Here is a 24377-nt window from a genome sequence, read left to right as displayed (position 1 = left end):
AATATAATACATTATACTATAATATATAAATATATTGTGGAAGTTAGCAGAAGAAGACGCATATTATAATCTGACATTATAAATTCTTTCTGATATATTTATATTTTCTGATATTATATTTATATTTTCTGCTTAACACTGTGTTTTTATTGTAGCAGTTTTTCTTCAAAGTGCATAATTTAAGCGTCATTCGATGATAATTGTCCCGAAGTCGTCATATATATATGGAGGACCGCCATAGATTACAGCGGGTTATAGTGCTGCACGGTAGACAGGCTCATAAATTACCATAGCAACCAGCGGCGGAGGATTTACGAAACCCTGATGTAGTTTACAGCCGCCATATTGGATCCGGGGCGGGGAGAGTTGCTCTGACAGCTTCAGAGTCCTACCCAGACAAAATCCGCGCACTATTTCTAAACACACAGTAACTCCCAGCACCTTGAGTTTGACATTTAGCATAAAACGTCAATACTGAAAAACTGGTAAGTTTTTTTAAGGGTCTTAATAGGCCGCGATAAAGACCTTTTGTTTAAAAAAGTCACTCGTTTTTGTTTTTTTTTTGTTTTTAGCTTGGAAGCAAAGCCAGTTTTAGCTTTCTGAGATGTGTGGAAGAACTGCGTGCACTCTAGCTCCGGACGAGGTGAGCCGAGCCTGCTCGTACAGAAACCGGGGCGGACAGCGGAGACAGCCCCGCTGGAGGGACGGAGACGCGGACAAATATAGACCCTCCTACAACAAGAGTCTCCAGTCCATGAGTCCGGTTCTGGTGTCGCAGAGACATTTCGACAAGGTGACTTCAGCTTTAGTGAAAGTGGATATTTGTGTAACGTTTACACTTGCGCTAAACGTTACACGGACTTCTAACAAGCGGGTCCATTGTTTCCCTCAAGCTGAACGGTGCCGACCCAGATAACTTTTGGTTCCCGCCTTTAAATGATTCCGAGCCTGTGCTGTGTACCTCACTTTTTTTTAAGGTTGAGTAGACTGCGTTTTGTGATAATTTATTGTTTGCAAAATTCAGTACAAATTCTAATCAAGTTGTATATAAATAGCTTCTGAGCTTTTTTCAAAGCATATTTGAATAACTAGTCCATCTGAAGGAACTTTTTCTTGAAAGTTTTAGTTTTAGATGTAATGTGTCCAGAAATATAACTGTCCTTTAGGTTTTTGAGTACTTTGTTGTGTTTTATTTGGATTTTATGTGGTACACCATCACAAAGTGGTGGATAATTGGAAAATGTGAAGAAAAAAATATATATATTTTAAATGTTAAGCTAAAAAAGTGACATGTATTCAACTCACTTAAGTTGAATACATCTAAAGATATATGTATTTTTATTACCATTCCTCTTTACAAATTAGCTCAAGCTCTGTCAGTATCTATTCAGATATTTATTTTCATCTCTCAATTGCATTTAGATCTGAACAATAATAATAATGTACTCTTTGAATATGCTAAGCCATCCCTATAGTGAGGGCTGTCCTACTAGAAGTTGCTGATTTATGTCGTCCCTAGACTGCTCCTGTGGATGAATGTGTTTTGGCCTCAATGCGTTGGGGTCTCATACCCGCCTGGTTCAAGGAGAGTGACCCCAGCAAGATGCAGTACAGCACCAGCAACTGCCGCAGCGAAAACATTCTCGAGAAAAAGTCCTACAAGGTGTGCACTTCAGTGGAAGTCATCCTTTCCTGTTTTGTCGTCCTTTTATTTTTTTGAGCTTGTCATCTTGACCTTTTTTCAAAGGACCCCCTGTTGAAGGGACAGCGCTGCGTCATCATGGCTGACGGATTTTATGAGTGGCGGAGGGTGGAAAAGGAGAAGCAGCCTTTCTTCATCTACTTTCCTCAGAAAAACGGCCCGAGCCAGGAGCGGAAAGAGGACCAGCAGCAGGACGTCACGACGTCTTCAACTTGTAATACAGTCGTGTCAGAGAAAGGGGAAATCTCGCATGACCTGGCAGAGGTTTGCATTATCTTCTGTTGGAATAAAAGTACTTCAGATTATTTATTCGTCTGGAACAAAATTACAGAAATCGTTGGAAATCATAGTGTGAGGGAGATAGGTGTTCATTTTGGAAACAAAATGTAATTTGAAAGGAAAGTGAAGCTCCTGCTGAGTGGACCGGGTGGAGGTTGCTGACGATGGCCGGAGTGTTTGACTGCTGGACACCACCAGGCGGTGGAGAAGCTCTTTACACCTACAGCGTCATCACTGTGAACGCTTCACCGAATCTCCAAAGCATTCATGACAGGTTAGTAGTGGCTGCAGTTTTTCTCTTTTTTGTATGCAACAAAAAAAAAGGTTCCTACACTGTCTTGAAAAGTAAAGGATTTTTTTTTGTTTTTTTAGTGTTTTGAGGAGCAAAAATGATAGAATAGAGGATAGAAAAGCATTCAGGTTTCAGAGTCTTCTCCATTTTATATCAAAAAGATGGAAGATTTGGATTTCCATAAAAGAAATAAGATACTTGTTTTCAGTATACTTGAGTGTTTTTGCTTAAAACAAACTTAAATTTAAAAATTTGAAATGTAAAAATGTAGTTAGAAACTTACTTTAACTAAAGAATCAAATCATATAATAGTTAATGCTTGAAAAGTTGGTATTATCAAGCATTACCTATTAACTATCTTTGATATTGTCAAAAAAAAATAAGCACTCAAAATTACAGATAAGGAGTTGAGTTTTCTTCATTATCATGTTTAAAGATGCACCCTCTCCGATTGGATTTTGTACCTGGTTAAAAACACGGACCTTTCTATTCAATCATTATACATTGTTGTTTTTTTACACAAGACAATTTATTTTTTGATTAGAGAATTCGTGTTGAAAATTCTGATCAAAGTCACTTATTGTTAGAGACGTACGATATATCGGTGTCAACATCAGTATCGGCAAATGTTAGTCTTTTTTTTTTTTTTTTTTTACTTATTCAAATAAATTAAGAAAAAAAAATTGGAAATGGAAATTTTACTTGTATAACCTGGATAATAAAATTTAAACAACTACGTGTTTAATTTTTTTGTCAGGATGCCAGCCGTCCTGGACGGAGAAGACGACGTGAGAAGATGGCTCGATTTTGGGGAGGTGAAGTCTCTGGACGCCATCAAGCTGCTTCAGTCCAAAGACGTTTTGACCTTTCACCCCGTCTCGTCTTTTGTCAACAACTCGCGCAACAACTCCCCAGAGTGCCTCCAACCGGTGGATCTCAGCAGGAAAAAGGTAGCAAGACCAACAAGTGACTGTCTTTGCTGTCTTTGAATAACAGCCATACAGTCAGACAAGAGCATCTCAGTAAATTAGACTATTATTAAAAAGTTAATTCATCTCAGTTATTCAATTCCATCCACGCCATGCCTCTTTGGTGCAGAAATTCATGCAAAACCAGAGCTTGGAGTGAAATTAATGCAACACTTGATGGGAATAAATCTTGTGACATTTGCATAAAGTTTTTCAAACGATAACACAGGGAGTAGTGTGACACTTCTTTTTAGTCTCACACCAAAAAAAAAAAGGAATATAGACCATCTTTCCTGGCTGACATGTTTGTATCAAAACACTTTTTATGTCTTGTAAAACATTTATAGAAATTTGAATTTCGAGAGTTTCTTTCCCCCCATCAGACTGATTTGCCTCCTGGTTTTTCAGGAGATCAAGGCCACAGCTAGCAGTAAGATGATGATGAGCTGGCTGTCGAGTGGCAGCCCGGCTAAAAGGAAGGAGCCCGACACGAACGAGACCAAAGGAGAGCAAGACAGCAAGGCTAAGAGTCGATGCAAGCCTGCCGGAGGACTTCAGCTGTGGCTTCAGGGAGCCAATAAGAAACCGAGAACAAAATAAACAAGAAATTTAGCTGTTAGAGATCATTTCAGTCTTCATTTTTGTAAATGAAAATGTTTGTGTATTTCTTATGTTGATGCCTTTTATGTTTTTTTGACTGCCCAAGATTTAATAATAAATACCAAGAACTCTTTACGCTTAAGTCAAGATATTTTTATTATCCATTACTTGAAACGCAAAGACATTTTGAAACAATGTAGATGTTGTGCATTACCATATTCTAATAATGATGAATGCCAAAGACTTCCATGTGTCTTTTTAAGAGTCAGAGTTACAGTATGTGTGCTATTTTAGACTCTACGATGAATTTCTAGCTCTCAGTATAATACAAACCAACAGTTAAAGATCCAATCAGTTAAAATAAGATGAGAAGCACTTAAACTGTTTGCCGCCACAGGCGAGTTGGCAGAGTCGGATATGGAGATTTACAACAGCTTTCTTTGCCTTCCCTAAACCATGATTGAGAAATTCGCAATTATACACAAAGTCTTGTAAAATAAACATATTTAATAAAAGGAGTTATTTCAGAAAAAAAAAAAAATCCCTCCTCCCGGTTTATCTGGCATGCTGTATTGATGCAGCTGGTTCCCATGTCAAATGATGTGAGAACGGTAAATGATTACAAGATGAACCTTCATTTTTCCAATAGAGGAGCAACGCTTAGATCAAAAGTCCCAACCTAAGCTACAATCACATTTATTGTGTGACTTGAAATGAGTCGTCTCCATAAATTTAAGCTACTGGGTATGGCAGCATGATTGCAAAGTGAGGGAAAATAACTACATATTTGTCAGATGGACTTTTTTCCCCCCCACTTGATTCTCAATTATATGCCAATTTTTTAAGAGTCAGCCACCATTATTTTCATCTAATTCACTTGTTTAGTTTCACACAAAAGCCCTAGGTAGTAGGGGGATTTCTTTTATGCGGTCCAGGCTGTATATATATCACTGTAACAAGTCTTAGGGAAAATATGGAGCAGCAGTGTTTCCTCTGTTTGTGCAGCAATGGTGGACCGAGAGAAAATAACCACCACAATTACAGACATTTTGATTATTAAAAAACAACAACAAAAAAACAACAAAACAATATTTGTCCAAGTCAGAAATTCAAAATACGTACAGAAGTAATGCTTTGATTTCCCATTTTAAGTATCAAAATACAAGCAGTTGGGAGCCCACTGGGAGTGAAAGCAGGAAATACATGAAACGGAAGGAAATTCAGCCCCAAACCACCAAGGAGGAGTAAGAGGGGCAAAGACTGGGGAGGAAACAAGCTTCAAACAAATAGACACCTAATTCTTTCCTTAAAGTGTTCTTTGGACTAAAAGACTATTTTATAGAAAATGTATTTTGTATATATATATTTATATAAGGAGGTGGGGGCAGCATGTTTGTGTGTAGTAATATACTCTTATGAGCAGGAACGCTGCTTGTATGTTGGACGTCAGGGCGTAACACAGCAGGGCCACGGGGCAGGGGATAAATAGACAAGGCAAGACAGGGTGATGCGGGCGATGACGAGCCCCTGATGATCCACAGAGGCCTCAGCAGCTGCAGGTCTCTGCTGAAGGCCTGGCTCGCTCGTTCCTGTCCAGCTTTATTGGCTCGGGGAACTCGTTGTACAACTCCACTTCGGTTTCCTGAGATCAGAGCCACAACGAGTGGAGGGAACATTAACTAAACTACAACAAAAAGGAAAAGCTGATGCTTCACAATGATGGTCATCGTCCTGTTACCTGTTTAAGAGCGTTGCGTGCGATAGTCTGGAAGGCCTGCTCCACGTTGATTGCCTCCTTGGCGCTGGTCTCGAAATATGGGATGTTGTTCTTGCTCTGACACCAAAGCTGTGCCCGCTTGGTTGGTACCTGAAACGCAACAGCAGCTGATGTTATTGGTTAAAATAAATAAAGAAATAAAATAGGGTGGTGGTCGATCTATTGGAATGCCAAAAATCCTATCTTTATGTGATCAGTGAACACACTACACCAGGCCACACGAGCTACAATCAGGGTTTCTGCAGGTTTCACCAACTCAAATTTAAGACTTTTAAACCATTATGAATAGGATTTAAGACAAATATCTTCACAGAAATGTTCTTCATCCAACTGGTGATACTCGCAATAAAAGCTAGCTAGATAGCAAGGGTATATTAGCCGTGAGTTACCGATAGCTTCAACCACCTCGAGTCACAGAGAGCAATAAAGAATCTAACAGAAAAGTCCAGCTAGACGAAAAAATACCCAACTTTCTCTGTCCTATCATGGAACATGCTGGATTTGGAAATCTTTCCGTGCTAATTAAAGGCTACAAATCTTTGAGAGATGCTCCTCTAGTCATGGGCGGACTTTTCCAACTTACCCCAATGCACTTTTAAATAACTAATTTTAATAAAATATTGTAGCCTAGAAATATTTCTATAGTAAAAACATCATTTTACCTGTCTGTTCTCCAGGTCAATCTTGTTGCCCAGCACCACAAAAGGGAAATTCTCTGGGTCTCGTGGGCTGGCCTGGATCAAGAACTCGTCTCTCCAGCTGTCTAGGGTCTTGAAGGTGTTGGGTGCGGTCACATCGAACACCAGCACACAGCAGTCTGCTCCACGGTAGAAAGCTACACCCAAAGACTGGAACCTCTCCTGACCTGCTGTGTCCCAAATCTGAAAGGCAGAACAGTTACGGTTTCTTAAAGCTTGCATTCACCAAACAGATGTAGAGAGCCAGAAGTAGCTTCAGTACCTGCATTGTGACAAGTCTGTCATCCACCATGACTTCTTTCGTCAGAAAATCAGCGCCAATCGTGGCTTTGTACTGGTTGCTGAACTTCTTATTCACATACTGGTTCATTAGCGAGGTCTTCCCAACTCTACAATAACAAAACAAATATGAAGCCCATATTAAAAAAACATTAGGAAAAGGAAAGTGACCATAATGCCAGGATTGCTGAAACCAGGAAGTGGGAGAGTCGTCTTTAGAACCAACGTAAATCTGCAACAACTACTTACCCAGAGTCTCCAAGGATGATGACTTTGAGTAGAACTTTCTTCCTTGATGTCATGATTTCACAGCTGTGAAGACAAAACAATTAGAGGAAAAATTAAAACAAGAGAAGTAATTAGAGTTCCTACATGTTCTCCTTGACAAAGTTTTGACTTTCAGACTTAAATCTCCAAAGTTAGTTCATTTTTTAACTTGGGATGGATAGAGAGACAGTTGCTGTCGTGAGACTCTAGCTGACTAAACATCACATTAGCATATAAAATGCAAGTTCATAACACTTGAAATAGATTAGCCCAGCAATTACTGCACTCCAGTTCGGATCTTGATCAGTAATGTTACGCAATCGTCATATGCTGTGCTGCTCAAACCTGAACACAGGCAGTCAGTGTTTGGATTTGGGCCAAACACTGTACTACTTCTTTTAAAAAAAAATGTCTTGAAATACAAACATAAGTAAACAAACATATTTTAACTGAGTTACTAACGTGATGCTAAAAATATCCGAGCAACTGACTGGACTGGAAATACAAAGAAAGCTTTAACTGGAAACACTGAAACGACACGTGATCATATATGAAGGTTCATACAGACACAGAGAGCAACAGTTTCTCCACCAAAAGCAAGAAAAAAATTAAAAGTGATCCCTAAAACAATGCGTAACTCTTCAAAACTCTGGTCCTTGAACAATGAAGGATCCATCTTTAGCTCTACTCCAGGAAAAACAACCGCAAAAGACTTTAAGGTTAAAGTTAAGAACAGATGCCAAGGCGCATTAATGGGATTAATTTAGTAAACTATTCTTCACTTTGTGTTGTAATCAAAAATGAACTCTGTGAAAAAAATTCAAAGCTGATTTCTTTCTGTGTTTAGTCCTTAGAAAAAACTAAACTCTGAATCAGCAGGTAAGACCTCAAAGAAACCAGAAACTGGCATCTCTAAAAAGCACAACAACTCATCGCTGTGAAGATTACATTTGTTTCAGTACTGTTATTTTTCAGTTATGATAACTCATAACCTTTAGTAATAATAAAGGTATAAATAATTACATTATGATATTGATGGTTATTCTGATTGTGTGTTGGACACTTTTGACAAATAGCGAAGACACAAACTATTTCATACCTGTACTTTTCAAAAGAAAAAAAACTTGATGGTGAATAGTACATGAAACAACAGGAACACAAAGCAACTCAGATTTTAAGTGAATTTTTCAGCATTTTAGTGTAATAACACTAATATATTGTAATAATAAATGCACTGAGATCAGGTCTTTCCCAGCCAAAGATTCATGTATCAGATAGTTTTCTTTGGGATTTCACCTGCAGATTAAGATTTTTCTCCTAACAATAAAACATAAAAAATAAAAAATAATAAGTTTTAAATGAACCAGAAAAAGTAAGAATTACAAGATAATCCACACATATCGAAGCACATCTTTCTCTTTTTTCAATTCATTTATTTATTTTATAAAACTTGCTTATTCTGATCTAACTGTAATCACACTCACTTATACAAACAAAGTGGCTCATGCCAAACAATACAGTAAAATATATAAAAATTATGTATGATTAAAATTAGAAAGCTCCTAGAGCAGGATGATTTGTTTTAGTAAGTGCGGTAAATCAAATGCAACCCAAAGCTACGTTCAATGTTTCATTTTAAAATGTAATACATAACCTCCCACCCCCTCAACTTACAATGCGTCTAAATTTTATAGTAAACAAATCAATCCTCCAATCATGGCAGAAGAGCTGCTTTGGTAGCAAAGCAACGAGTTTCAGGGAGACATTGCATTAGACTTCTGACTTCAGTCTAGCCCTGTTGCGCAATACTAACCTCCTCATAAAGCTGTAATTCTCAAAGTCCAAACTCCATTACTCTATTATTACAGTGGGGTTAAAGCCATCACTGCTATCAGGTGACGCGGTTAACAAGCCCAAACTGAGAGGAGTCACAGATTCCCAACAACACGTGTCCTAAACTTTGATACACTAAAAGTTGTCCGCATACAGCCGAAAGGCAAAACTAGCATAGAGCTATCTTTGCAGCTCGCATAATCGGAACCCCATGACACAGTGTCAGGAACTGATCACATGGCTTTAAACACACGACTAACGGAACCATGACTTGGCAGGCTGCGTTAGCACAAGTGCTGCTGTTAACTGGAACATAATGGGTTACAACCGGCATCAATCACAACTGACCTATTTGGTTCTATATGTTTTTCATATGATGTTGATCCACTGCATCACGAATCTAAAGGTTATAAACACGGGAATGTAAGACTTGCAACACACTTTCTGATAGTTAGCATTGTAAACAACTGGCAAAGCTACACTGCAAATGACTATGATAAGCAAATGACCAGAAAGAGAAACACCATAGACAATTTCTAATCGGTTCTATTACATATGCGTAATAAAGAAATCTGCTTGAAACTGTTTCATGGTCGATTTTACAACACGACATAACCATCTAGTAAACAATTAGGCAACATACCGCTGGCTAAAGCAGGGGAATGTTAATATTTATGATAATTAGAAAACGACAGCAATGATATATTGTCAGTAATAAACAGACTGAGTCACTACAAACTAACCTGGGCGACGAGCCGTCAGATTAAAAGATTTTTATTTTATTTTATTTATTTATTTTACAAAATTCAAAGGTAGACTTTTTGTTTCGCCTGTGATGGAAGACCTAGCTTAACGCGCAGGACGGCTAACAGCTCCGACAAATATGAGACAAAACAACACGTTTAGAGCGACGACAGCTGTCCGAAAGTTAGGCTCTCCACTAAGCCCATATGTTAAAATCAACACTGTCAATGTTGGAGTAAAATGACTAAATATGACGGGCGATTTAGGTACTCACTTTTCCTGTCAGGCTAAGCGGCTAGCTGCTAGCTGAACGGAGCTCTCTTCACTTCCTCCAAAACAAGCTGCGCTCGTGAGGTCTGACGTCGCGCGTTGGTCACGCCTTGTTGCACAAGAGCCAATAGAATGCACACATGTTGCGAGCAAATCACATAGCGAGCAACCCAGACTCAATAACTCAATCAAACAATCAATCAATCATATCTTTATCCCAGACACGAAAAGATCCATATTTTCCTAAAATAAAGAAAGAAAAAAAAAGCGCGAGCATGTAAGCTTATTAATTATTAGCAAGTTAAACAAATCTCTAAACATTTGAAGAAAAACTAGAAAAGAATATAAAAATGTTTTAATGTATCCAGAGCCCTGCGACAGACTGGCGACCTGTCCAGGATGTACCCCGCCTCTCGCCCGGAACGTTAGCTGGAGATAGGCACCAGCACCCCTCCCGACCCCACTGAGGGACAAGGGTGTTCAGAAAATGGATGGATGGATGGATGTATCCAGAACTTTGGTGTAAACTGTATAGTCCAACGTACCGTCTAAAACCTTTACAACCTAAATAAAACTTGTTCAGAGCCGCAAATGTTACATAACATTTTAGAGAAAAGATCACTCATAATTTTGGAAAACGTATCTCATGTAGAAAACCTAGTGACATTTTTGAAGACCTAATATTTTATTTATGTTTCTAAGAGACACATACATCTTTTGCAAATCTTTTTTTATGTCTATCACTACCAATCTATGGGACTGGTTGTGGTTTTTTTAAACCCATACTTTCTAATATAATGACAAGAAAAACAGATTTAAAGAAACGTACGTTTAGTGTCAAGAATAGAATAGAATAGAAATAACTTTCACTGCTCCTCAGTTCGGGCAGTGAATAACACAGTTATTAACTTGGTATCAGGTTAATAATAGTTAAGGTGTTCTGTCAGATCAGCATACATTGTCAGATAGTCAGTCATGTATATGCAGTCATTACCATATGATTTTATTTAATCAACAACATAGAATCATGACGTAGATCATCATACACTTTGTTATTAACAGTTGTATGGCATCCTGACTTAGCGGTTAATGAGTTTTACACGGGCATGTGTTGTAATTGACTGCAGCTGCAGCCAGACCTGCTTTAAATACACTTTGAAACCACGACAACGCATGTATATCTATCTAGTTATCATATTATATGATAATATTAAAAATTTAATGACTTATTTTCGTCATAACTTTTTGCGTATGCTGAACTGACAACTCCACTGACTGTCGGACTTCTTAATGCGCATGCGCGGGCATGCGTATTAACTGCATGTTTGCTATCCTGACAGCGTATGGCTATCTGACAGAACAACGGCGTCAAGTTAATAACTTGACTGTTATTAACTCTGACGTTAATTGTTACTTCGTTAATAACTGTCACTTCCAACTGTGGCAGTTCCAACTGTAGATTGCAACTTGAGGTATATAAACATAGTAATAAGTTGAAAGAAAAAGCAGTGTTGTACATTATTTAGACCATAGGCGCATTCTATATGAATACGTCATATGTTATTAGATTTAACTGAACTCATTGAGAAAAATATCGTTCACCACTCCCTGCCGAAACCCGGGATCGAACCAGGGACCTTTAGATCTTCAGTCTAACGCTCTCCCAACTGAGCTATTTCGGCGCAGGTAACAACAGATTCACACACAACAGTTTTCATAAAATAAAAATACGTCTGTGTGGAATTAAGTTTATAAATGTTTTTTCATATTATAAAATACGCTTGATATGACTCTCTGGCGATATAGTTGGCTTCTCTGGTTTGTTATCTGGTTTATTTACTACTAACTCCCAGCACGCTGAGTGCGCAGTGACGCCATCACGTACGACTGAATGAAGCGTCATCCTTTCTGATGTAGAGAGCGGCGCGGCGGCCTTTTTTCAGCTGCGCTCCGTTTTCCACTGCAAACCCTCTACTCCAGCTTCAGCATTTTAGTTCTTATTTCCCCATTAACGATGACACGAAGGTCGGCGTTCGTCGCAGTGTGCTTGCTGTTTGTGGCCGCTTTGAGCTCGGAGGTTTCAGCGGACGGTTTGGTGAATGAGGATGTGAAGAGGACGGTGGACCTGAGCACTCATCTGGCTAAGATCACCGCGGAGATTGTGCTGTCCAACCATGGGCAGTCCTCCGTCCAGAGCTTTATATTGGCCGTAGATGCAGACCTGGCACCTCACATGGCATATATTGGAGCTTCGGTGAGTCCAGCGTTTGTTAAAGAAACAGTACCGACACCGCATCATGTCACCCGCTAGCTAGCGTTAGCTTGTGATCTTTTCTAAGCGCAGATCACTGGCATCAAAAAGCAGGTCGCTGCCGTTTTATTATTTAGGTTTCAACTGCGCAAGTATGCGCTCATATCATGGAAGTGTGTTTTTATAGTAGGCATGAAAGCAAAGCAAAAAAGACGACCCTGTTTGGTTATTATTCTGCAAGCTAGGAAGTCAATTCACCATAAATAGCGAGTGGTTGCAAATGTTAACAGTTGTGTACTAATAAATGCATGACATTTACATCAGTTCACAGACTGTAGTGTAATAACTAAACCCCGAGAGAATCAATGGAAGCTGAAGAAGCTAACAATGCTAGCAGATAGCCTTTAACTTCCGCAGGGCTCCGCGCTCTGTCAGTGGCTGAATGACACGTATGCGCTGGGCAGGTCACTTCCGTGTGTGACTCCGCACAGCTCTGCCCCCTTTTCCTGTGAATGACTGTCACAATAACTAATTTTGTTGGACGATAAATTGTGCCAGAAGTTATTGGGGTGAACGATAATACTGTTATTTTGAGACCATTTTCAAGTAATTTTTATTATACCATTTTTATTATACCATTTTCAAGTAATGGTATAATAATGCAAGACTAAATTATCAAAGATCATTGAATTTAAAATTTTAATGAACACTTAACACTGGAGCTCTAAGACATTTCAATATCCTAAACAAATAAGCAAAACAACAGAAACAACAAATAAAATTAAATAAAATGAATTATAAAGTCTCTGCAAACAGTTGAAACCAAAGCACCGAAGCAGACTGAAGATCTTTGTCATCCATTTTTTGGCAGAAAGAGGAAAAACAATAAATCATGAATATGGAATTTATTGAGCTTGTTTTAGTTAATAATGTGATTAATTTATTTGTTGTTTATTTCGACAGGCCTAGTTGCAAGGCTCTGTTTTCTGACCGGACACCATGACATCAAGCTGGACATTCTCTCACGTTTTGTACCTTAAATTTTATTACAGGTGAAGGGCGATGAAGAGGAGCATGGCACACTCGAACTTCAACAGACATCAATCCAGGGACAAAGGTAATTTGATCCCCTGAACTGCAAGTGTTCCAAGTCAACTGTTTACACACACTCCTAATCAAAAAGAATGTATTATTAATTTCAAATATTTCAAATAAAAACAGAATCAGATGTTCCTATCACTATGCTTGACAATGTTTTTAAATATGAAAACCTTACCTTGACTCCTCTAAACATTGCTCCTGTCATTGTGACCAAACAACAGTTTTTTTTATTTTTTACGTTGAGTATAAAGCTCTTCTACAGAAGGCATTTCGATTGTTCACTGGCTTTGGTTCTTGAAATGGCCTCACATCTTTTCTCACTCATATTGTTTAAACAAAATATGTTTAAACAAAATATGTGGATTATGGAAGGAAACAACAAATTTCAATGAGCTTTTTGTTTTAGAAAAACATCAAATTGGTTCATAAGATGCAGTTAAAATGGTTCCAAATGTTTGATGGCTGCAAAATACACGTTTTTGAGGTGCAACTCAGTTATGGATATTTTAAAAACTTTCTTAGTGGGGGTTGCATCAATGTATTTGAGCCTGTATGCAGATTGGAGAAAATTCACAGTAAATTCAAACTTCTATATCAGATGTTTCATTAAAAGTAAAAAAAAAAAAAAAAAAAGGATTGAAATTCACGATGACTGAAAGCAAACTTCTATCTGGTAACTAATCCAAATTTTCCTTCTTCTTCTTCTTCTTCTGTCCCGTGTCAGAGGGGAGTTCTACAAAGTGCTGCTGCCCTCGACTCTGGCCGCCGGTGCTCAGCTGAAAGTGAAGACCGAGATGATGTTTAGCCACGTCCTGAAGCCGTTCCCTACGCAGATCACGCAGGCCGAGCGTCAGCTGGTGGTTTTCCAGGGCAACCACTATCTGTACTCCCCGTATCCCACTCGCAGCCAGACCACCCGCGTCCGTCTGGCCTCGAAGACGGTGGAGAGCTACACCAAGCTGGGCAACCCCAGCAAGACCGACGAGATCATCGAGTACGGACCGTTCCGCGACGTCGCTCCGTTCAGCGAGGTATGGCTCCGCCCACCTTTGGTCAGCTCGCCTAAAAAGGTGCCAGCAATGCCGGCGACTTAGGTTTGGTTTTTGTTTTCTCAACCCGTCAGGATGCGTTGAAGATCCATTACGAAAACAACACACCCTTCCTCACCATCACCAGCATCACTCGCACCATTGAGGTGTCTCACTGGGGGAACATCGCCGTTGAGGAAACCATCGATCTGAGGCACACAGGGGCCATTTTGAAGGGCCCTTTCTCGCGTTACGACTACCAGCGTCAGTCGGACAGCGGCATCTCCTCCGTCAAGTCCTTCAAGGTATAAATACCAACAGACAAGCAAAGAAAATCCTTCAAACATCAACATGTGAAAAGCTCAGGCCTTTCTACTGGACATAAAGTCAAAACAATGTATAGCTGGTCTGGTGATAATTATTTCTTAGATTGAAAACCATCTGATTCAATTCTCTGTTTCTCTTGTTTTCTCTGGTTTGCTGATGACATACGGTGACTCCCGTCTTTTCTCCCCTGCAGACCATCCTTCCTGCCTCGGCTCAAGACGTCTACTACCGGGATGAGATCGGCAACATCTCCACCTCCCACCTGCAGGTTCTGGATGACTCTGTGGAAGTGGAGGTCAGACCGCGGTTCCCCCTGTTTGGAGGCTGGAAGACTCACTATATCATCGGCTACAATCTGCCCAGCTACGAATACCTCTACACCCTCGGTGAGTTCTGGAAATACTTAGTCGCTTTACTGCATAAAACTGAGATGCTGACATTTTTTATTTGTTTTTTTTGCTTAATTTTCCATTCTAGGCGAGCAGTATGCACTGAAAATGAGATTAGTTGACCACGTCTATGATGACCAGGTCATCGACTACATGACTGTGAAGATCATTCTGCCAGAAGGCGCAAAGTAGGTTTTTTTTTTCCCCCCCGAGTCAAATCTGTCCGGTAGGTCAATGAGATGAAAATGAAACTTTGGCCGACGTTAATGTGTTTTTTTTTTGTTTTTTTTTTTCTTTTGTATGAATCAGAAACATCCACGTGGACACACCTTACAAAATCGACCGCATGCCAAACCAGCTGCACTACACGTACCTGGACACGTTTGGCAGACCGGTGTTGGTAGCTACTAAGAACAACCTGGTGGAGCAGCATATTCAGGACTTTGTGGTAAGATGATGGACACAACTGAATTAGTGATCTGGTTATGAAGCATTAGTTGTTTTTATTTATTTATTTTTTCTGTTGTAGATGAAAACCTTCCATTTTTAGCTGCACCTGGACTTGATGCATGTAACAATCATGACATAAAGGAATGTTAAAGTAGCTGTAGTGTTTAACAAAACTAGACTAAGGTGTGAGTGGTTGTACCCTAACCTTACTCTTTTGAACGTGTAATTATACATGTTCAGAAACATGGTTGTCCACCAGTCTGATTAACTCGTCATTCCCTTTCATCATCTGCAGGTTCATTATACCTTCAACAAGATCCTGATGCTGCAGGAGCCTCTGTTGGTGGTCGGGGCCTTCTACATACTCTTCTTCACTGTGATCATCTACGTTCGGCTGGACTTTGCCATCACAAAGGTATTAAAGACCGAATGTCATAACGAGTTATGTTTGTGGAATTTCTTCGTTCGCTTCGTTCATTTTACTCTTCTGAAGACTCGAGGCATCGCCATATGGCGCTTGGCGTTCCTACCAGCTGAATAAAAAGCCCCATCATTCCAGCGGTGTCTGTCGTTTGTTCAGGATCCAGCGGCCGAGGTGCGGATGAAGGTGGCCTCCATCACGGAGCAGGTGCTCACTCTGGTCAACAGGCGTCTGGGTCTGTACCGCCACATGGATGAGGTGGTGAACCGCTACAAACAGTCCCGCGACACGGGCGCGCTCAACAGCGGCCGCAAGACCCTGGAGGCCGACCACCGCACCCTGACCAGCGAAATCAGCTCGCTGCAGGCCCGCCTCAAGACGGAGGGCTCCGACCTGGCCGAGAAGGTGCGCAGGTCGGCTGTTGACAACTGGGAAGACCGTCGAACCACCGCGTCGCTCACCAGACTGTGTTCTTTTTTTTTTTTTTTTTTGTCGGAGAGATTCAGAAGCTGGACGGTCAGGTGAAGGAGCTGGTGTGCCGCTCCTGCTCAGAGGCGGAGCGGCTGGTGGGTGGTAAAGTCAAGAAGGAGACTTACATTGAGAGCGAGAAGAGTCTGACCAGCAGGAGACAAGAGCTCATCAGCCGCATCGACAGCCTGCTGGACGCCCTCTAAGGTTCACACCCACCAACATGCTGCTTTCATCAAGTATTGGTATGAAAATGACATGAAATGTGACACGTTTGTTTTTTTTTTTTGTTTTTTATTTTTTTTACCGTCATTGCATCCAGACATGGACTATCAACATCTCATTTTATGCAAGTGATGAGTTTATCTGGACATGTACCTCTGTGCCTGGTGATAAACTTGTGGTTCACTGTCCGCTCGGGTTCGGAGCAGCTACATAACGATGTTTGTTTCTGATCCTTTTTTTTTTTTTTTTTTTGAGCTAGCCCTTAATCTCTGTTCCACTTGCCTCAGATTTCATGTTCTGGTCTTTCCCTCTGAAGCATGCATGGCTTAAGGTTCTTGAAATGGCCTCACATCTTTTCTCACTCATACTGTATTCTGAAACTAAAGATTGTAAACATTGTTGAAGAGGATGCTTTTTGTTCTATGCTGACCTCAGCTGCAGTTTTTGCCCCCGGACTGATGTTTTAAAATTTGAAGCTCTGAATCTGCATCAAGGCCAACGCTCGTTTTTGATGTTCCCGACTCATATTTTCTACATTTTGTATGATTTACTTTTTTTTTTTTTTTTTTTTTTTTTTTTTTTGACTCTGAGATTAAAGACTAAAGGAGATTAGATTGTGTGGAAGACAAGACATGGGAGCTTTTATTTTGGGAAGGGGGCATTGATATGGATCTCAGTTAAATTTGGAAATAAAGTTTGGAGAAACTCATCTTTGTCTGCTTTTCTTATTCTTTCTAGAAACACAGTACCCTTCATTCACCACAAGAGGGCGTACTGGTGCAAAAAACCGCCTTTTTGAAAAGCTAAAAACCGTCTTTAAAAATGTCAGTTTCAGATTTTTTTTCTTTAACATCTTCAGAAAAGATGAATCCACATTTTCGTGGCAGTTTCTGGCTCTCATGATGAAGCTCCTGTAACTTTCTAACTCCAACCCCACCAAATAGTTTGGTAAAAAAAAACCTCTGGGGTGAGGACAAGTGCAAAGAGGGTCAGCTGAAGGTCAAAGCTTTCCCTCCAAGGTCACCGGGGGTCCCGACAGGTCATTTCCTGCTCCATAATAACAGCCCGGCTTCTCTCACAATGATGGTGCTCACGCATTGTGTGCACCGTACAATAATCATTCTCAAAACACGGCGGTGAGAAACCACAGACAATGTCCGTCAGCACAGACGCTTAGCGGTGGCGAAAGGTCACACAATGGCATTTTTGTTTGTGTCTTTGGACTTGAGTGGAGCTTTCTCTGATTCAGAGATGACTTCTACTTTCACAAGCTGCTTGGATCACATCTGCTCTCTACTCTAGCATGACATAATCAAATGTCTGTAAGATGGATTGGTCAATTTATTAAGAAAAGTTCAGGTCTGAGAGAGAATGACAACTCTCCACATTTACATTCCATGTCTCCAACTTCCTTAAAAGTTGCAGACATGGAAATGGTGCCCCATGAGTAAGAGTACCATTTATAATGTAACAAGACCACCATGATGCATAACAGTACTAAAAAGCCCTGCGGAAAAAAAACAACAGAAATGGATCCGTCTGAAGTAAATTAACCAAGACAGATGTGAAACAACCAAAAGAAAATACAAAAAAAACAAAAAACAAAAAAAAAAACAAGTTAAATGAGATGCAAAATGAAAATGGACTGAGATCGACCAAAGTCAAAACATCTAAAACAAACAAAATAACTACAAAGAATCTGTAATAGAGCAGCGTAGAAACAAGCCAACCAGTAACCAGGTAACTCCAGTGTTATATGTTTGTTGGGTTGTGTGTTTTTTTCCTTTTGGTGAATGGGATTTTATTTTTAACATAATGCTAAAACAGATGATTGCGTACACGTAAATGTGCCAGAATCCTGGACTTAAACGTTTTTATTCTAAACCAACAACCTTTTGTCATGCCTGTTTTTTGAAGAATGGACTGTGGGGAAGATGAAAGCAATTATACATTAGTTTTTTAAATCTTATGTACTAAAAGCATGCATAGCCTTAAAAGCTCTGTTGTCACATTTACAACCACAAACTTTAATTCATTCTAATGCGAGTTTATAAAACAGACCAACAGAAAGTAGCTGCATGGTGGCTCAGTGGGTAGCACTGTTTCCTTAAGGTCTTGGCTTTGATATCAGCCTGGGCTCTATTTGCCCCAAACATGACTGTCCCATGAGTTGTTGTTTGTCCTGTGTAGTCTGTGATGGACTGGCGACTGGTCTAGGGTGTACCCAGCCTCTCACCCAGTGACCGCTGGAGGTAGGTACCAGCTTCCTTGTGACCCTAGACAACTGATGGATATAAAAGCTGTTTAAATCTTGGGATATTGTTTTGTAACATGACCCTGCTTGATACATTCCCTCAACCTTCTCCCTGACATGTTTGCTGTGTTCCTTGGTGTTCATGATGCTGTTTGTTCTCTAATGTTCACTGCATTTATACTGAGAGTAATAAGTTATAAGTCATAAGTTACCCAGGAAAGTTATCTTCCTTTCCTGGTTAACTTATGAAGGCAAATACTCACTAGATCCTATTTATGGACATCAGAGTTAATGGGGGTTAATAAAAATGGAAAATGAAAAGCACCTGCACCATAAAGAGACCCAGCTGAATGTCAGGGCGTATTTCGGGGTTGTGCTACTTTGCTGAAGCCACCTCAGATGGCTCCCTGCATCCCTAACAGGCCACTGTCATGTTGTGGCTGACTGGAGGCCTTGCAGTCCTTTCAGTTCTTAGCCCAGGATATGATTACCGGTCGCACAAGCACTGCGGTTTATCTGTTGCTGTAAACTGAGCAGAATACAGTTTAAACCGGAATTCGTGTGCAGCACTGTATCCTGATGTGGCCAACCGAGCATGTGTGCGAGTCTGAGGTGGATGCTGGGGTTTGTGCAGGGCGTGTTTGGGACTGGTTTGGGCCATGTGGTTGAGCTGCTCATGATCCCCCTCAGGCACGGGCTTGATTATTATCTTCCTTTCCTGAAACATGGTGTTGATGCAGCCTGTGTTTTGCCTTTTATCTGCCAGAAATCATGAATATGCAAAATGAAAAAGGAAATATGGACAGGGTGTAAACTAGACATCAGGTGAGTGTGCGCTGTACAACTTCTGGGCCCAGTGACGCGGTGGTGATTGATTACATTCGGGGCTCACCTGTGATGCTCTTCCTCTTAATCTTTCTTGCTCTATAATAGACACACACAATCACACACCGACACACACAAAGAGAGAGGCAGAAGTCACCAGTCAGGGAACAATATCCTGCTTAGAAGACCCTTCACAGCACACTCTCATAAATCACTGAGACAGAGCCACCACCCTGACTGTCAGCATGTTATTATGCGCCCACTCTCAGGTCTGCATTCTTCACAATATAAATTCATTCAATTCCCCCAATCCTACTCCTCTGCCATGAACGCACGTCATGAAAAAAAAGAAGAAATACGAGTTCAATCTGAACACACACACACACACACAAAAACCCTTCCTCACCTGCACTGATTCCCTCTGGCTACGCTCAAAGTGCACACCATCACAACGGCGGCCCTGTGTGCCCCGAACCCACCGCGGCCTTCTGCAACCGGCCATTCCTCAGTGACAGGGTGCCGGGACGAGGGGGATGAGAGGCTCTGAAGGGCGAGGGTGAGGAGTGGATGAAAGCCTCCGCGGCTCGGCAGCCTTGTGCAGGTGGCAGGTGTGATGCGGCCGGGTGCAGAAGCGAGAGGGCGAGGAAGAGGAGGACAATGAAGGCGTCTGTGACCCTCGGCGCAGCTGCAGGAGGAGGGGAGGAGCAGGGGCTGACAGACGAGACGGTCCGACAGGAGAGAGGAAGGGGAGAGGATGGCCCTGGTGAGCGCGGAGATGGAGATGGAACTTCAAACGGAGGATTGGGTTTGTGGGTGTAGAGAGACACATTCTTGTCTGGCACAGAGTAGGTAGGGACATGAATGGGTGGGGGGTCAAAAGTAAGGCTTGGGTGAACCAAGCCCAAGTCTACAGACGTATTCCTCCTGTGCGGATGTTACTGCGCCATGCGCTTTCCCCTCAAAGCCTCTTGTCTCTGTCAGTGTGCATACTGATGTCAACCACTCTCTCTGTATGGATTTGTATTGATGAGACAGTAATCCTCTCCCCTAGCTGCCCTTGTGTGAAACTGTCCACAGCTCCCACTAAGGCCCACTGATCTCTGCCACATGGCGCCCCATCAAAGCATCGACGGTCATGCCTCTCAGAGCACGTTTTGCCAAACATGCGCAGAGTGGCTCGCACACGGTCCCTCGGCGCGGAGGATAAGCCGCAGATGAAGGTCTCTAGCGCCACGCCAGACTTTGTATCATCTTGGATCACGCAAAGACGGAGTGAAACAAGGCTGGTCTGTGTTAAAACAGACACACGCCTGTGCTTGCTTCCTACTTTCTCTATCGGACCTGATTAGAGTGACAGGGGCACTTCCCATTGGCTGTGAGAGTGGCCTTCTCCTTTCCAGGGCAGCCAATTTCCCCTACTCCAGAGCTGATAGGAAACTTTGATTGTCCACTCAGTTCAGGAGAGACAAAGAGATTTTTCCTCCTGCAATCCACATATCGCTCCATCACATCTCTGCCTACAATACTCTCACTCCCCTCTTCACTTGCCTTTTCCTCTTTCCCTCCACCATCTCTCCTTCTTAGACTTTCTGGGCGTATTTCTATGAAGCTATAGCCACTTTCTGTTGCGGGCTGCAGATGGTAAGTCCATTAAACAGGCACTGACTACTTTGATGGGCAGGAAGTTTCACTTCATGTGGTGACATCTGCATCCTGTGACAAAATCCTACCCCCTGTGCATGATTTACTCTGTTGGCTAACCACCGTCCACTGATAGCATTCCTTGATGAGATACATTTGCAGACCTGCCGCATGCAGAACAGTGCCATGGTCTTGTTGGGTGTGAAGTAAAACAAGCATGGATTAAAGATTGGGTCACGCTTAGAGAGGCTTCTGAACATATCTGGGTGGGTAGGTGGGGGTGAACAGGAAACATCTCTCCCTTTCTCCCTCCACCCGAAGCTGGCGCTCCATGAGAACACACTTCCTGTCAGGACTCCTCAAACTTCCTGTCCAGCCACCGGGAATCCCAGCTGGAACATTCCAGCTGTGCGCCACTCCTCCCTCCCTCCTTCCCTCCCTCCCTCTTCATCCAGTTTCTTTGTTACAGAGTTCATTGGCAATATCCACTCACATTTATTCCAAAGCAGGAAGAAATCAAGGTGAAAAAAACTCAAATCTCCCATTGGCAATTTTTACATCTGCAGTCTGGACAGTTAAACAAGCAAAAGAAGAGAAGAAAAAAAAATTACATTCCAAAGGAGAATAAAACAAAGTTTGGGTAGGAATAGAAGCCGAGCAAGTCAGCAATAGAAAGACCTGAATCTGTGAATAGAACCAGATAATGTGAATCAGAGTGGTAAGACAGAATCAGAAATGTGAAATCAGCTATCAACACAAATGTGTTTTCTACAAAACTGCCTTTTCTAGCTGAGGAAAAACAGTAGCCTTTGTAGCTAGTCTTATTCCATTCATCCATTGTCAATACCCGCTAATCCTCGCAGGTGTTGCCTATCTCCAGGGTCATTTGATGAGAGGCAAACTACACCCACAAAGACAATTTAGAGAGGCCATATAATCTAACAGCCATGTCTTTGGACTGTGGGAGGAAGTGGGAGTACCTGGTGACAATGCAAACTCTCTGTAGAAAGATGGGGATTCAAACCCTGAACTGTTTTGCTGCAAGGTAGCAGTGTTACTACCATCTGAGCCACCATGATGATCTCTTATTTATTCCATAAAATGAACAATACATACGACATTTCACATACAAATTATAAAACTAAATATATACAATAAAAATAGATTAGTGGAAGTTTAGCAGTCTCATGGGACGACGGATGAAAGAGTTATGGAATCTGGTTGTTCAGCAAAAAATATGACAAACATTGGGGGTGTTGTGGTGATTAAGCACAACCCACATAAGGAGAATTTAGTCCTCCCCACGGCCATTGCAGGTTCGATTCCTGGCCTGGTGACCTTTGCTGCTTGTCTACACTCTCTTTACCATTTTCCTGTCTTAGCACTTTCTAATAAAGGCCACTATAAAAAAAACTTTTAAAAAGATGAGGAACATTGAAATTGAGGAAGTACCAATGGCAGTTGTATGGGGACAGGTGGAGACAGCTTCATGAATAATCTCTGATTGTAATCAGAGGATGACTGATCTAAAAACACAGAGGTCAAACGCTGTAAAAGAAAAAATCCTTAAGAATTCCCAGAAGTCGCGCTTTATTTAGTAAAAGGTTCCTGAACTATCTTTAAAGGTAGTTCAGGCCTTTGTGGGAGTGGAGGGAAGATAACTCTGCTGTTCAAAGAAGTCAGAAGACCTGTTTGCATTGGGCAACAGAAAACGTGGCAGACGTTCGTCCTGTCAGATTAGACCAACGTTGTTGGTCTTCGTTTAAACGCATGCGTGGATGAAGGTTAACGCAACACTACACCCTGAAAACACCATCTCACATATGATGGTGGCAGATGCAGCAGGTTTTCTGTTCAGCAGGGAGGATGGAGATGCAAACGACTTGAAACCGTTCAAAAGCACATTAACATCTCAGAATGACCTAGTCAAAGTCCAGACTTAAGTACAATTCAAAATCTGTGACAAGACTTTGAAATCAAATTTCACAGATAATTTCCATCCAAATGGCCCAGCTGGAGCTGATGTGAAATGAAGACTGAACAAGCATTTCAGAATTCAGACGTGCAAAGTTGGTGGCAGCTGTAATGCATAGTCAACTCAGCAAACTTTTCAGAAATGTATTCATAAAATACTTTGAAAACTATGAATCCCTTTCCTTTCACTGCAGGATTACTACTTGTGTTGGTCCACCACATCGAGTCCCAACAAAAGGTTTGTGTAAAAATATTTTTCTACGTACCATATCTCGAAAAACGTGTCAGTCAGTTCAATCACGGAGTAACGTCTCCTGACCGAGCCCCGCTGCTGAAGTTCATGTCTTTTTCGCCAGGGGTCGCTACATAACAGCGCATTCCATTCCCTCTGCAACTCGAGTCTCGCAGCTTCAATCACAAAGGTTCCTACCTTTCCGAGGTTTGCAGCCTCCTCATTTCTACGTGCACGACTTTGTGTGAAAGCGGGTAAAGGTTTTCTGGGCTATTAGTCTAATGGCATGAAATGAAAATGGCACAGGCATGCTTATGAATGCGCCCTGACACCGGGGGCCCCATATGGCGGAGGAAAAGAGCAGGTTTGGTGACTTTGCGTATGACCTTTTCGGAAAGAGAGCTAATCCCGAGCTATAATAGACTCCGGGACCGATATGGAAAACTGCAGGCCCGTTATCTCGGTTGTCTAGGAGACCATCAGAGCACCGGAGCCGGTGGAGATGCGGCGGTATTAAAAGAGAAGCGTGTGTGTGTGTGTGTGTGTGTGTGTGTGTGTGTCTCTCTTGGAAAAATATTTTTGTGTTTTTTTTCACCCCCTTCTTTTTTTTTCTTCTAAAAGTGTCGCACAAATATGCTGAATCACATCTTATAAACCCGGAAATGCTTATTTTATCCCTTCATTTTTGTTTCTTTAGTTTTAAATTCAGAATAGCAAAGAAAAAGGTTCGCAGCGCCAATACATCAATGGGGTTTTGTCATTATTCCTTTAAAAATAAAAACTCATTCACCTGACATCAATTATAATTTTTTTAAAGGTCTGATATAATTTAAATGGGAGCTGAAATTGGCACAAAATGCCACTGCAGTTTGTTAGAAAGATACCAAGAAAGAAAGAAAGAAAGAGAGAGAAAGAAAAAAAAGTCAGGTTCATTTGGCCTGCAGATAACAGGGCTGGTAAAAACCAATGGTGCTTGTTAATAACGCCTCCGTCCTGTTGTGGAGGTGAAGGTGGTGCTATCATAATTAGATGTGTTTATTAGTGAGGAATCAACTAGGAAATTAGGCCTTATCATGTTATCT

General features: G+C 41.3%; 3 protein-coding genes and 1 non-coding gene across 4 annotated transcripts; 2 read left to right on the top strand and 2 right to left on the bottom strand.

The window, feature by feature from the left end:
- Positions 1-321: 321 nt before the first annotated feature.
- Positions 322-4905, top strand: hmces (5-hydroxymethylcytosine binding, ES cell specific). The gene is made up of 7 exons (XM_007563358.2): positions 322-485; positions 573-793; positions 1520-1663; positions 1748-1966; positions 2101-2255; positions 3031-3223; positions 3650-4905. Exons 2-7 carry the CDS (start codon positions 605-607, stop codon positions 3839-3841), a joined length of 1092 nt encoding a protein of 363 aa, XP_007563420.1. The 5' UTR covers positions 322-485; positions 573-604; the 3' UTR covers positions 3842-4905.
- Positions 3980-9821, bottom strand: LOC103145773 (ras-related protein Rab-7a-like). The gene is made up of 6 exons (XM_007563356.2): positions 9714-9821; positions 6845-6907; positions 6579-6705; positions 6281-6499; positions 5580-5708; positions 3980-5483 (listed from the first exon to the last, which is right to left on the bottom strand). The coding sequence occupies exons 2-6, from the start codon at positions 6895-6897 to the stop codon at positions 5388-5390; spliced, it is 624 nt and encodes a 207-aa protein (XP_007563418.1). The 5' UTR covers positions 6898-6907; positions 9714-9821; the 3' UTR covers positions 3980-5387.
- A 1497-nt stretch (positions 9822-11318) lies between these two features.
- On the bottom strand, positions 11319-11391 carry trnaf-gaa (transfer RNA phenylalanine (anticodon GAA)). The gene has a single exon. It is a non-coding gene; the product is annotated as a tRNA-Phe (tRNA).
- A 207-nt stretch (positions 11392-11598) lies between these two features.
- rpn1 (ribophorin I) lies at positions 11599-17078 on the top strand. The gene is made up of 10 exons (XM_007563355.2): positions 11599-11963; positions 13013-13077; positions 13786-14092; positions 14185-14394; positions 14610-14802; positions 14894-14993; positions 15115-15253; positions 15551-15670; positions 15836-16081; positions 16168-17078. Exons 1-10 carry the CDS (start codon positions 11724-11726, stop codon positions 16348-16350), a joined length of 1803 nt encoding a protein of 600 aa, XP_007563417.1. The 5' UTR covers positions 11599-11723; the 3' UTR covers positions 16351-17078.
- Positions 17079-24377: the final 7299 nt, after the last annotated feature.

The sequence above is a fragment of the Poecilia formosa genome, unplaced genomic scaffold (genome assembly GCF_000485575.1).
Source record: "Poecilia formosa unplaced genomic scaffold, Poecilia_formosa-5.1.2 Scaffold147, whole genome shotgun sequence".
Classification (NCBI taxonomy): Eukaryota; Metazoa; Chordata; class Actinopteri; order Cyprinodontiformes; family Poeciliidae; genus Poecilia; species Poecilia formosa.
The sequence above is the reverse complement of the archived record's forward strand: the minus strand, read 5'-3'. Positions and strand labels throughout refer to the sequence as shown.

Excerpts from the sequence above, each read along its gene's own strand:
- hmces (XM_007563358.2), top strand. The coding sequence starts at position 605 with ATGTGTGGAAGAACTGCGTGCACTCTAGCTCCGGACGAGGTGAGCCGA. Across the intron at positions 1,967-2,100 it reads TCTCGCATGACCTGGCAGAG|GAAAGTGAAGCTCCTGCTGA; the intron begins GTTTGCATTATC and ends GTAATTTGAAAG. Across the intron at positions 2,256-3,030 it reads CTCCAAAGCATTCATGACAG|GATGCCAGCCGTCCTGGACG; the intron begins GTTAGTAGTGGC and ends TTTTTTTGTCAG.
- LOC103145773 (XM_007563356.2), bottom strand. The coding sequence starts at position 6,897 with ATGACATCAAGGAAGAAAGTTCTACTCAAAGTCATCATCCTTGGAGAC. Across the intron at positions 6,706-6,844 it reads ATCATCCTTGGAGACTCTGG|AGTTGGGAAGACCTCGCTAA; the intron begins GTAAGTAGTTGT and ends TTGTTATTGTAG. Across the intron at positions 5,709-6,280 it reads TTGACCTGGAGAACAGACAG|GTACCAACCAAGCGGGCACA; the intron begins GTAAAATGATGT and ends GTTGCGTTTCAG.
- rpn1 (XM_007563355.2), top strand. The coding sequence starts at position 11,724 with ATGACACGAAGGTCGGCGTTCGTCGCAGTGTGCTTGCTGTTTGTGGCC. Across the intron at positions 13,078-13,785 it reads ACATCAATCCAGGGACAAAG|AGGGGAGTTCTACAAAGTGC; the intron begins GTAATTTGATCC and ends GTCCCGTGTCAG. Across the intron at positions 16,082-16,167 it reads GCTCCGACCTGGCCGAGAAG|GTCGGAGAGATTCAGAAGCT; the intron begins GTGCGCAGGTCG and ends TTTTTTTTTTTT.